This window comes from Panicum virgatum, chromosome 1N (genome assembly GCF_016808335.1).
Source record: "Panicum virgatum strain AP13 chromosome 1N, P.virgatum_v5, whole genome shotgun sequence".
Lineage (NCBI taxonomy): Eukaryota > Viridiplantae > Streptophyta > Magnoliopsida > Poales > Poaceae > Panicum > Panicum virgatum.
In genome coordinates, this window is record NC_053145.1 from 61574262 (window position 1) to 61587560 (window position 13299).

A 13299-nucleotide genomic window follows, 5' to 3' on the forward strand; every position below is an offset into this window, starting at 1 on the left:
CCGCATTTTCTGTTTCCTGATGAGTAGCCATTTGTGTATTTCTATATAAAACTAGGACCTTTACAGAGCCATTTCACTCAGCAAGTTCACGAGTACTGCAAGTCTAATTTTCTATCAGCCTAATTTCTGGACCTTTACATATCTTCAATTTTCTTTTCAAGCCTAATTTTTGGACCTTTACATATCTTCAGTCGTATAACTAGTAACACAACTGATAAGTAGGAGGCTGTATCTTTTTCTTTCCAGGTAGGTAATCTTTGATCTGAGAGCTTTTGGGTTCATTGCTGCAAGTCTACAATTTTTCTCCACTACAGAGCATGTATCTTTTCAGTGACAAGGTGGCAACAGATAGGAAGATGGAAAGCTTGACAAGATGGAAACCTTGTTTTTTTTAGTCAATTTGAAACTGCTTGAGTTTTTAAGTTTGTCATTATGCTAGTTTGGTCAATTATTTTAGTAGTGCTTCAACTTATCATGATGTGAAATTTCGGTGACAGTGGGCCATTATGTTATCTCTTATGCGTGGATTCTGCATGTTGGCAATGAAGTCTGAATGCGAATTGCGCCACCTCTGAACAGCGAACAATGTTTATTTAAATACATTTGCAAAAGGCTATAGAGTTCTCATGCCACATTTGATCACAACACAATATACATATTAAATGATGTATCATGTCTATGAAACCGTGCAATGAAACTGTACATTGAGAGTGGTAGTTTCATCTTCCTGAAAAGCTGATTAGGCAGTCTAGGTATCTGTGCATTGAAACTCCCCACTGAGACTGGCCTTAGTGGATATGGATTTGTGTCCCGGAGTCAAAAAGGTTTGGTGAGGATGTTGGGGGCCATGTCCCCAACCAAATTCCGCAGAGGGCACACATGAAAACATGATGCAGGCCGGGGTTGCTTAAACTATTTTTATTTGTGCCATTCCGTGATGCTCCCAACATGATGCTCGCGGGAAAAAGGCAGATCTCTCCCTCCTTTCACTGCCCACTATCTTCTCCCCCAGAAAATGCTGTTGACATGGCAAACAACACTCTTGCTTGGCTTGTGGTCGTGCATTATGCCAAGATCATGATTGGGACTTGAGAGCTAGTGACATGCTAGTGCACGCTGCAAAGATCGCAGCGACGACACCTCGTCGGCTTCAGCTCCAGGCTTTTTTCGCTCCGATATGATGCGAAGCCAATTCGGTTGCTGGGCCATTTCTTGCTCCACCGGCATGGATAATCTTGGCACCAACACCACAGGGCACCACTGTGGTATCTTTGGATATTTCGGTTTGATTTTTTGTTCTCAGTTAATTATACCCAACCTGACTTGCAAGTGGTATCTTTGGGAGAATATCTGTTGCATAATCGCCTCCCATTAGCAGAAACTAGTCTATCAATCCGTGCGGACTTGCAAGTGGTATCTTTGAGAGAATATCTGTTGCATAATCGCCTCCCATTAGCAGAAACTAGTCTATCAACCCGTGCTCCCACACGAGTTAATTAGAATTAATATAAGAATGAGATCAATAATTATAATTATCTATCCTAAACTATTTTTTATCTATTAAATTTGCTAACACATACTTTAAAATATATATTTATCATTATCTAGTTACAATAGATTTCATTTTGCATCACATCTCCATATGTATTCAATATATATTTAGTTGAACTATTTATTTGTGATTTGTATTCTTATCTCTTCCATCATAAATGAATATATGGTGGCATATATCATAGGTAGTATTTTTATATAAACAATAATAGAAATAATATATTAATAATAATAGAAATAGTAATTTAGAATTTTATATTGGTGCACTTCCCACGATTGGAAGAATTTGCGTGAATATGACAGGAGTCAAGCACCGACGAGGCCACGACAGTCTTGTGATTTTTTTTTTCAAAAGGCTAAACAAGATATAGACAGATTCGTCCAACACGTGTAGCTAAATGCTGTGGATACCGCATAGTCAGAATGAGTAAGGATAACCAGTGCACAAACTCCACACCACTAGTCTATCAACACGTGCTCCCGCACGGGCTAGTTAGATATATCTAATAATTATCTATCTCAAGGTATTTTTAACCAATTAAATATTCTAATTCAGAACTGTAAAAAAATATATTTATCATTATGTAATTGTAATAAATCTGATAGATTTAGTTACTAACAATTTTTCTCACTTTGCATCACACATTCATATATATTTGATATGTATTTAATTAAACACTTTGTTTGAGCTATTTGAACAACATGAAAATTAGTATTCTTATCTCTTCTCTTATACATGAATATACGGTGACACACACATTATGGTTAGTATTTTTATATAAATAATAACATAAATAATATATTAGTAATGATAGAAATAGTAATTTAGAATTTATTTTGACGTGCTTTAAGATTTTATTATAATAATATAATTTTGATTCAGATTTTCGATTTATTTTAACTTTTTATTATGTTATCATTGGATAATATATATAAAAATTTAGGGGGTTATTTGATATTATTTTATAATGGCATAAGCAGGTAATTTACACGTAGATTAGGGGTTACTTTAGATTTTTTTTATAATGACAGAGGTGAGTAATTTAGATACATGTTTAGAGGGTTATTTTAGTCTATTTTTATAATGGCAAAGGTGGGTAATTTATTAAAAAAATAACAGATCCAATGACTATTATGATTAGAGTTTCAAATTAATGGTCAGATATTTCTAATTTTTGTGTGAATTTATAGGGTTTCTTTATTTTTTTAGACTGTCCACCTAAGATTCTAAGTGGCTTCATCTGGAGGCTTCAAAAGAAGCCTCCAATTAGTAATAATAATTTTTTTTAGACTGTCCACCTAAGATCCTAAATGGCTTCATCTGGAAGCTTCAAAAGGAGCCTATAATTAGTAATAGTAAGATGCTAACCGTCACTAAACAATCAGAATCAAGTAGACCAGCGTTGTAGCCCAAAAGGACGAATAAAAACCTCTCGGAAGATACAGCTTCCCGCACTAGAAAACTGACTGGCAACCTGGAAAAACATTGTTGTCCCTTTTGTTTGGAGATCGTGAAGCAATTATCATACAAAGCAAGCTCACTACAAAGTACAGGTGAAGCCTATGACTCAAATGAGACAAACCATCATACAGTTCCTAAACCCACCATGGGGATTTTTACATGACCTACAAGCCTACAGACATGCTGGACCAGTGCTTTATGATAGGAGTAATCGCTACAGCCAAGAACCCCCAAATTGATGGTAACCACCACAATTCCTGAGTTGGTAGCCTATCTCAATGCGCATCTTGATCAAACCGAGCCAGCTGCTCTAACTCTCATGGAAAAGAATAGTTCATCAATGCAACCACGCAGCGCTCATTTTCCTAATAAAGGATTGCTGATAGTCTCAAGATCCGTCTTGCAGTTATCTCTCAATTCTTTTATCTTCACAAAAGCTGAATGCTGTATAACAGAAATTTTGAAAATGCAAGTTAGTGGCATAACATACATGCATTACGGAATGCAATAAATATTAACTGATAAGCTTAGCTTATATCAAAATAATATGGGAAGAATCATGCTAGAATGTCACAGGCAATGTACAGAATGCGACATAACCAAGTTTACACAAATCCAAATGCTCAAGCTAGATTTACAAAACAGATTTAAAGAACTTGAAGCAAAGTTGTAAACATGTCTAGCAGTCACTGAGGAATGAGGACAAGACACTAATGCAACAAAAAGTGTGAAGAACTCTTCAGCATTAGGAAATGACCAGGAATGACAATCTACTCTGACCAAAACGGCCATGTCATATGCCCATTTTTTTTCAAACAGGTATATCACCCAGAACAAGGCAGAAAAAAGAATGGACAACCCAGCCAACATCAAGTTCTGGGGGCTAACAATGAGAAGTTCAAAACCTAGAGTTGCAAAAAAGGGAAACAATCTCAATACTAGTACTCAACATCATTTACATCAGCCACCATCATAAACTCCAGCAGTATACAAAAGAATAGAATGTCTCTTTATAGATTTGTCCATAGAGCAACCAAATAGGACGAAAAACAAACTATATACCCAAGAACAAAAATGTCTATTGATTATTCATGCAAAGAATTGTTGCTTTGCACAACTCAATTTCAAAGACTATGGCCTGGTTGAAAGACACATAATTGTCAAGTACCATATGCCATAATTTGGAGAGAGAAAAAAGATAGTTGTTAAAAAGGTCACAAAGTAGTATGCGATACAATTTTCTCAACTTAGAACAATGACAACAAATATGATTTCAAAGGTACAAGATAAGACAAATGGCAATAGAACCATGATATAGATTACACAAGATTGCTAAAAGCAATAATTCTTAAGGCAGCCCTACAGATTCCACCAGCACAGGCATTCTCAACTTTCAAGTATTGATTTTGTATCCCCCTTATAGGAGAGTTATGTTTTTTCTAGCTGGTTATAGAATACATTTCTGGGGACCCAAATAAAATGATCTGAAGAATCAACGCAGAGAACACATGAGTTTAAATCATTACAACTCGTTCTCACAAAGCAATGATCCTTCCAGCAATCCATTTCCATTTGTACCACCATGTGTGCAAGCAGATGCATCTATGCTCAACAAACTGTATCACACACATTTTTTCCACATAGAACCACAGGCACAAATTGATGCCAACTTGTAAGATATACACAAGCCAAACAATATTTTACTAAGCGAGAAGGGTGAAGGACGGATAAAACAACTTACAAGCTGTGCTGACTCGCGAACAAGGGCATTCTCTGTACAAAGAAAGAGTTGTCTCTGTTGTTGAGATAGTTCAAACTCCAACCCCACAAATCGTTTCGAGTTATACCCAGGTACATTGGCAGCATATTCATTTCCTTTGCCTTTTTTGGCCTCGAACGATCTAGCTAACTTTATGCTTTTCTTCAACACTAAGGAATCAGCAAAAATGAATCGACATTAGTAAAATTGAAATCAACATGCACTTATACTTTTTCTTTTTGAAAAGATAAAAGGAGTTGAATTTGTCATCCTACCAGAAAGCCGGCTTCTTGCATCCTGATAATGGAGATCCGTCCACATAAAAGCAGCTATTTGGGGGGCAAGGAAACAGAAGGCATATGTTTACATGACGTCAATGCTGGCATAAACAAATACATCAGAAAGAAATGCATGTAAACATACCCTTAAGACAAAAAGAACAAGCACAAGATTTTGTGGCAACTTCTTCTGAGCCACCAGTTCTCGCTGAAGCATGTGAAACTCTAGAACTTGGCATGTCACCACCTGTCATAAAGTCTAATGAAGATACAGGCTTCTGATTTCCTGATGATCCAACTATCTCCTCTTGAGTCAAGCACTCATCATCATTAGCTGCTGTTTTATTAGCTAGCTCTGTGCTGCTAAAATGACCTGGCAATTCACCATCCATCTCATCATCATCGTCGTCATCATACTCACCTTCAGAATCCAGCGGGGAATCCTGATCCTTATCACTGAGATCAAATGAATCTATTGATGCGCCACGTTCCTTCAAGTCACCAACCTCCTTGGATAGCGGCCCATCTGTCTTGGCAGCCATGTGCTGGACCTTAGTATGCCGAAAAATAGAAGGCTTTTCGAAATTCTGTTTGGCAACACCATCAAATAAATGCCCAAATACAATCCCTTTCCCTATGCTGCTGTTTATTGCATTTTCATGAAACTCCTTCCTAGTCTCTTCGATCCGTCTAATCTTTATTCCACCAGTACTCTTCTCTGGATCTGATAGGGCTGGTCGCTTGAAAAGGATGTTTGTCAAGTCCCCGAACGCATGGCGACCACTACGGTGAGTGTTTTCCACCATATTAGGTTCAGATCCTCAACAATTAGCTATATTAACAGCAGTACAAGCGCCAAACCCAAATGTCCTGGCACATCCACAAACAAAAGATCGTAGTAAGCAACATGTTCACATTGGAAATGTAAGTAGCATGACGAGGACTCAAACAAAGAGACAGGTCTTGCGGATTGTGAAAACAATTGGATCTGAGGCAAATCAACTGCATGCACGGGGTGCTAATTAGACATTATAAGCAAATCCAAGTGCAAGTGAGGCGTGAGAGGGGAGTAGGGTTTGGAGCGCAAACCTCGCCGCGAGACGCCCTCCCCGCCCGCCTCTCCAGTTCCCCGCCCGCGGAGCCGGGGAGCGCGGAAGAGGAACCCCAGCAAGGTTCGGGGGGAGAGAAACTGGATGGGAGCGTGGGTTTTGTGGGGCGGAGGCAGCAGAAATGGAGGCGGAAAATTGGAGCGGGGCGGCGTGAGCGAGCCGAAACCGAGAGCCCCCGCACCCGCGCCCGCTCAGCGCGCGCTCGCGTTCGGAATTCAGGGAGGGGGAGGCCGCGTCCCGGGGGCCGGGGGCGGGAGGCGCGGCGCCGCGCGCGTTAGATTGGGCGTTTGGCCCTGCGCAGGCGACGCGTGGCGCGGGCCAGCCGCGTGCGTCATTGGCTCAACTTGTAAAAAAAAAAATCGTTCCGCTCCGGGCGGAGAACGGAACAGGCCCAGACTGCGTTCGTGCTCGACTGCTCGCGTCCGGCTGTTGCGGGCCGACAGCACGGGCTGGTGTACAGAAGGGAGTTGGACTGGCTGCCGCCTTGATGGGCTCGTCAACTGATAAAGTGGGTACGGGCCCGGCCTGGCAGGCTTTTCAATTGGAGCGGGTTGTAGCAGAGATAGAAACCGGCCCATTTTAATCGCACAATGGGCCTCAATCACGCCCCGGCTCGGCCCGTTGTACGGGCACACCACGAGGCCCGCGCGCATACGCATGCGCATGCACATGGCCGCCGCCACATTCATAGCTGCGTGTCAAGTCAAGCTGTGGACGACCGGCACACGACACGAGCGCGGCGCGGCCCCGCTCCCCGGAGAGCCTGCTGCGCCCCTCCCTGTAGGCCTGGGCATTCGGGTAACCCGAAAATTTCGGGTCGGGTAATTCGGGTTTTACAAATTTCGGGTTTTCGAAATTACTACCCGAAATTTGTTTGAAAAAAGAAGAACCCGACAATTCGGGTACCCGAAAATTCGGGTTCGGGTATACCCGAAATACTCGAAAAAGAAGAAGCCTGGAGCGCCTGGGCGGAGGGCCTGGGAGGAGGGCGCCGGGCCGGGGAGCGCCTGGGCGGAGGGCGCCGCGGCAGCGGCCGGCGGGCCCCTGGGCGGTGGCGCGGTGGGCACCTCGGCCACCTCCGCCTCGAGACGAGGATGAGATGCGCGGCGGGGCGTTGGCGTCGAGCTCCACGGACCACGGCGAGGGGAGGACTGGAGCCTGGAGGCTGGAGGTGTGGAGCTCGAGGGGACTGGGGATGGGGGGCCGGCGGTGCTTGGGGCGCTGGGCGGTGGTGCGGCCGGAGAGAGAGACCGGGGGCGGCGCCGGTGGCCCGCAGCTATGGCCTCCACGCCGAGGAGCTTGACCCCGGAGCGGATCCGCACGGATCCGGCTGCCACCGCCCGCGAATCCGCACGAGGAGGCCGGAATCGAGCTCCCCGCCATGTGCGCCGCCGCGTGCGCGCAGCCGCCGTGTGCGGCCGCGCGCGGCTCCGCTCCCCTGGTCCTGCCCGCCGGCCGCTCGCCCCTCGCCGCCACGCCTCCGCACGCGCGCGGGCCGCCCCGCCGCGGCCGCTCCGCTCCGCCGCGCCGACATGGGGGGAGAGAGAGGGCTGCGCGCCGTGGCCACCAGCGGCGGCCTCGCAACCTCTGTGCGGGTGGTGGTAGGGGGTGGCGGGGGCCGTGGGGGACGGCGCTCGGGAGCGCGGCCGCCGGGAGCGGCGCCGGAGGCAGGGATCGAGAGAGAGAAGGGGGAGAGGGCGGGGCGCGCGAGGGGAAGGCTCGGGAGATGGGTGGGACGGAGAGAGTGGATGGATTGAATCACGATTGACGAAGCCCAGTAAATATCTGGTCTGATTCGATTTTCGGGTTTGTTCGGGTGTTCGGGTACCGGCCTTCTAAACCCGATTTACCCGAAATAATTTCGGGTACCGTGACTTACTACCCGAAGTAATGTTCGGGTTTTTCGGGTTTGGTTTTTTCGGATTCGGATTCGAATTTCTCGGGTTCGGGCTTCGGGTATCGGGTAATCTGCCCAGCCATACCTCCCTGCTTCCTCTGTCGCTGATGGCGACCGCACGTCTTAAAAGCCCTGACGCCGTCGTCCTTACCCACCCACCCACGACCGTGCTTCTTTATTACTAACGCCGCGCACGCTCGCATCGCAGCCGCGGTGGGGAGATCGGCTGGCAGCTGGCTGCTACTACGTGCTACCGGCTTGCGGTTTGGGAACTTGGGACGGGGCGGGCAGGCAGATGCCTAGCTCTCCTCCCGCGGGCGCCTCCACCGAGGAGGACGCGGCCATCGCCACCTCGGCGGCGGCGGACGCCGGAGATCCGGAGCCGCAGCGGAACAAGGGTAGGAGGAGGAGGAAGAAGAGGAGGCCGAGGGCACCGACGGAGGAGGAGGTGGCCGCGCGGAGGCTCGTGCTCCGCTGGGCCTGCCCTGGCCGCGAGGTGGCGACGGACGACGGGCAGGCTGCGGAGGCCGGGAGGGCGCGGGTGCGGCGGCCGCGCGTCGCGGTGGAGCTGCACGCGCACTCGGCGCGCAGCGACGGCACGCTCTCGCCCGCCGAGCTCGTCGAGCGCGCGCTCCGCAATGGGGTAAGCTAAAGCTTTTCGCAGCTGCGCTGCTAGGCAATAGACTGCAGAGTGCGCACTTGCATTGTGCACTGTGATGAACGAGTCACTCACGCCTGATATTGTTGCTCACCGAATCATGCCTGCGTCTGCGTTGCAGATCAGGTTTACATGCTGATACATACTAGTGAACTGCCTTGTGATCAGCACAGGTGAAAGTGTTCGCGCTGACTGATCATGACACCATGGCCGGCGTCCCGGAGGCCGTGGAAGCGGCAAAGCGGCATCCAATCAGGATCATCCCTGGCGTCGAGATCAGCGCCGTGCACTCGCCTAGGTAAACCTCTTCTCTCTTCATTCTCACAGTCGTTCACTGCAAAATGTGCTTAATTCTTAGCCCTTTTGATTGGTAGTGACGGATCAGGGTCAGGGGCTGAGGAACCTGTGCACATTCTCGCATACTACGGTAGCTGGGGTCCTGCTAGACCTCAAGAACTAGAGAGGTTTCTAGCCGGTATCAGGGAGGGCCGCTATGCGCGCGCAAACGAGATGTTACTGAAGCTTGGGGGCCTTGGCATGCCAATCAAGCTGGAAGATGTGTGTAAGATAGCTGGGAATGGAGTGGCTCCCGGCAGATTGCATGTGGCCCGAGCCATGGTTGATGCTGGATTTGTGGAGGATCTCAGGCAGGCTTTTAGCAGGTATTTGTATGACGGAGGACCTGCTTATGCCACGTAAGTAGTGTCGATCAATTGTTTCCCTTGACCTCTCTAGATCATGTGTGATGGTATGTTTATGGTTCATTTCATATTTTAGGTGTAGAGCTGCGCTAACAGTCTGGATTTCGTTTTGTTCATTCATTTGTAGAGGTAGTGAACCGACCGGGGAATCTGTGGTGCAGCTAGTTTGTCGAACTGGGGGTGTAACTGTATTAGCTCATCCTTGGACACTGAAAAATCCTGGTGCTGTGATAAAGAATCTGAAAGCAGCTGGTTTGCATGGTATTGAGGTCTACCGAAGCGACGGCAAAGTATCTGGTATGTAGAAGATGGCCATTTTTGGTGTAACAGCACTTCATGACCTACTAAATATTTGCTAGCAGCTGTGCCTTTTATGTCTGTCAGATATATCTGAAACCTCAATGGGACTTAACAGGGACTGTTTCTTCAACAGGGTTGAGTGATCTAGCAGACACGTATGAGCTTCTAAAGCTTGGTGGATCAGATTTCCATGGACGGGATGACAAGGAGGAACCTGATGTGGGAAGTGTTGATCTTCCAGTCTTGTCTGTTTTTAAATTTCTTGAGATAGCTAAGCCAATCTGGCATAACGCAATCAAGGAAATATTTGCAAGTATGTCCGAAAGGACTACTGACTTGAATGGATCCAACGGATTCCGACGGATTTGTTCAGCTGGAGATTTCTGCATTCTGCGCCTTTCTTCTGAGGACCCAGATCTTACAAGTGCTTCGGAGGTTTGAGGTCCTCCGAACAGAAGTTGCAGACATTGTCCTCACTCATCAGTAACACAGAACAGCAAACCAGCAATTTACCATGACGCAGAAGTGACATGGTAAATGTACTAGCTTAAATCACCATCCCAATTTGTACTTTGTCGGGGAAAAACCAGTAGTTTCTCAATGACTAGTGACTTTATCATTTGCACATCATGAGAACTGTCACGGCAGTTCTCTTTCTACTTTTGGAGCATGCATTTTTTTTTTTACATTGTGCTAGCAGTGGAGGGCCTTGGGGGAACTGGCTAAATATGGAGCTGATACTAGAAAAGGAGCTTATAAAGAAGCACGAGGAGATTGGTGTGTGGACAAGTGATAAGTCTATGTGTTGCCTCAAAAGGAAAGAAAGAAAAAACCCACATGTGTATGGGTAACTTGTTCTGTGGAAATTTTCATCTAGATGAACGAGAGCGGAATGCAATGCCCGAGTTGTATTGCCAGTGATGTACAGATTATATACACGGGCATGCGGCCGGTTGAGGCCATCATGGCCGGGCGAGGCGGGAACGCCGCACACGTTGCGCATGGCGAGCGCGGGAAGCGGAGCGTGGCGCAGGGAACGCCCGAGCGGTTACAAGCGGCGCACAGCACAATCTAGAGCTAGTCACTTTGACACCCCCCAGTGTGAGCGTCGTGCACAATGCTCAGACTGGAACAAAAATCCTCGAACAAAGCCGTTGGTAGGCCTTTGGTCATGATGTCCGCCAGCTGTTGTCGTGTGGGAACGTGATGAACACGTACTGCGCCGATCGCCACCTTCTCCTGGACGAAGTGCACGTCTAGTTCGACATGCTTGGTGCGTCCATGGTGAACAGGATTCTCGGACATGTAGACGGCCGAAACATTGTCACAGTAGACAAGTGTAGCCGTGTCGACCGGAACGCGGAGCTCACCAAGGAGATGACGGATCCAGCAACACTCGGCAGTGGCGTTGGCGACGCCACGGCGCTGGAACGCGAGACGACGGCCTGGCGCTTGGAGGACCAGGACACCAGGGAATCGCCGAGGAACACGCAGAAGCCTGATGTCGAGCGACCCGTGTCAGGGCATCCAGCCCAGTCGGCGTCGGAGTAGGCGACAAGGCGTGGCGCGGTGGATCGCCGGTATCGGTGTCCAGACCTTGCGGCCTGGCGCCAACTAGTAATCGATGCTGCGTGTCCCTAACCCTGGATGGTTGATGCAAGAGGTAACACAATAATGCAATGGTTTATCCTGGTTCCGGCCACGGGGCCGTACGTCCAGTAGGGGTGTGCGAGTGCACTGTATTATCTTGCACCGAAGTGTCTGTAGTAGGTGGTACAAGCAAGGCAAGAGAGGGAGGAAAGCTCCCAAGTCTCTGCTAAGTGATTGAGGCAAGTGCCAATAACGGGAGAGTGAGCGTGTGCTCTGTGAGTTGGGTGCGAGTGAATGAATGGAAGGGAGATGTCAGATATGAGCGTGGAGGTGCCCGCCCTCTCCTTTTATAGACACAAGGAGGGGGAGTACATGTACGGGGAGATCAGAAGTCGTCGTCTTCTCCCCGAATCGGGGATGAACAGCGGTCGGCCACTATTGGAAGTACACTGTGGTGCACTGGAGAGCGTGGTGCCGGGCGTGGCAGTTGTCCTGGGCGGCTCCTTGGTCTTGCAGAGATCGCGCCGGCGTCATGGTGACTCCTGTGGGCGTCGTGGTGGTGTTGTGGAAGGTACCGTCCTCCATGTTTGAGCTGGCGGAGCGCCGAGGGTTCAGCTGACGGGGGTCTTGATCTGGTCAAGATCCGTACCCCGCCCAAGGGTTGCGCCCACGCTTGCCGAGGGTTCTGCAGTAGAGGGAGGTATGGGGAGTTGGCAGCACAGTGGCGAGAGCAGTGTCAGGCACATCTGCACAAGGTGTCGCAGGATCCCACAGGGTCGAAACAGTGCCGGGAATGGCGGAACAGTGACCGGAGTTGGTGGACGGGACTCCGGTCACAGCTGTCGTGTGGCATGGCGGCCTGATGCCGTCTGACTCCGCACTCTGTGGTGGACTGGTTGGCATTTAATGCCTCCCTCAGTCGGGCGGGTGAGCTGATAGGTTGCTAGTTCCATCTGCCAAGGGGTGGCCTTGAACAAAGCGGAGTTTCCCCCGAGCCGAGGCCCTACGGAGGGCTCGGTCGAGGGGGTCTCGAGCGAGGCGGAGTTGGCCTGCCTTCTGAGGGTAGGTCCGCTACCCTCGAGCGAGGCGGAGATGCAGCGCACCACGGGAGGCCTCGGCATGGAGGCCTCGAGCGAGGTTGAGATTGTTCTGCAGGTTCGAGGGGAGCCTCGGATGGGCCGTACTGCGGAGTTGAGCCGTATGTTAAGTGACCGTTGGGCCTCTTTGGGACATGGACAGGATCTGGGTGCTGTGGAAGGGTTGAAGGAACTCCATGGCATCTGGGTGCAGAGTGACGACGGAGTTGTCATCATTGGTGGCTTCTTCCTCTCCAGGATCGCCGTCGAGTAGTCCTTCTTCCCCTTCGGATCGAAGGAAGACTGTTAGCCTTGGTTCGGTGTGACTGTAGAGTCTGACAAGGCGGTAGGCACTGCGGGCCCGATTGCTTAATTGTGTTTTGTGTTTTTGAGGGCGGTTTAGTCCCTAGATTAGAGTGCCCCTAATTATGGTACCCGACAGCCGGAGTTGGAGTCATTTGGTCGAGGTCCCGCGAACGTAGCGTAGCACCCGCTTCACGAATGTCCAGTGCACGTCGCGAGGATCGTGCATGTGGAGACAGGCTTGCTGCACGGCGTAGGAGAGATCAGGGCGCGTCAAAGTTAGGTACTGAAGAGCGCCGATGATGCTTCGGTAGAAGGTTGGATCCGAGACAGCAGTTCCTGTGGATCTGGGCAGCTTGGACTTGGTGTCGACCCGTGTAGACGCCGGCTTCCAGTCACTCATCCCGACGCGGTCGAGGATGTCGTCCGCATACTGGGATTGCGAGAGGAAGAAGCCGGTGGGCGTTCGCCGTACCTAGATGCCGAGGAAGTAGTGCAGTGGACCAAGATCCTTCATCGCGAACTCGTGGCGCAGTTGCTCGACGATGCACTGGAGGAGCTGCGTGGACGAGGCCGAGAGCACGATGTCGTCGACGTACAGGAGGAGGTGCGCAG

General features: G+C 49.1%; 1 protein-coding gene and 1 pseudogene across 1 annotated transcript; one reads left to right on the top strand and one right to left on the bottom strand.

Moving 5' to 3' along the window:
* Nucleotides 1-2992: 2992 nt before the first annotated feature.
* Nucleotides 2993-6368, bottom strand: LOC120657278. The gene is made up of 5 exons (XM_039935571.1): nt 6140-6368; nt 5196-5920; nt 5048-5101; nt 4755-4942; nt 2993-3457 (listed from the first exon to the last, which is right to left on the bottom strand). The coding sequence occupies exons 2-5, from the start codon at nt 5854-5856 to the stop codon at nt 3371-3373; spliced, it is 990 nt and encodes a 329-aa protein (XP_039791505.1). The 5' UTR covers nt 5857-5920; nt 6140-6368; the 3' UTR covers nt 2993-3370.
* Nucleotides 6369-8233: 1865 nt separating this feature from the next.
* Nucleotides 8234-10398, top strand: LOC120657279 (annotated as a pseudogene).
* The last annotated feature ends 2901 nt before the right edge of the window (nt 10399-13299 follow it).

Coding starts and splice junctions, on each gene's coding strand:
- LOC120657278 (XM_039935571.1), bottom strand. CDS start 5,856: ATGGTGGAAAACACTCACCGTAGTGGTCGCCATGCGTTCGGGGACTTG. Junction 5,102..5,195: donor TTGTTCTTTTTGTCTTAAGG/GTATGTTTACAT, acceptor CCCCCCAAATAG/CTGCTTTTATGTGGACGGAT. Junction 4,943..5,047: donor TGCAAGAAGCCGGCTTTCTG/GTAGGATGACAA, acceptor CTGATTCCTTAG/TGTTGAAGAAAAGCATAAAG.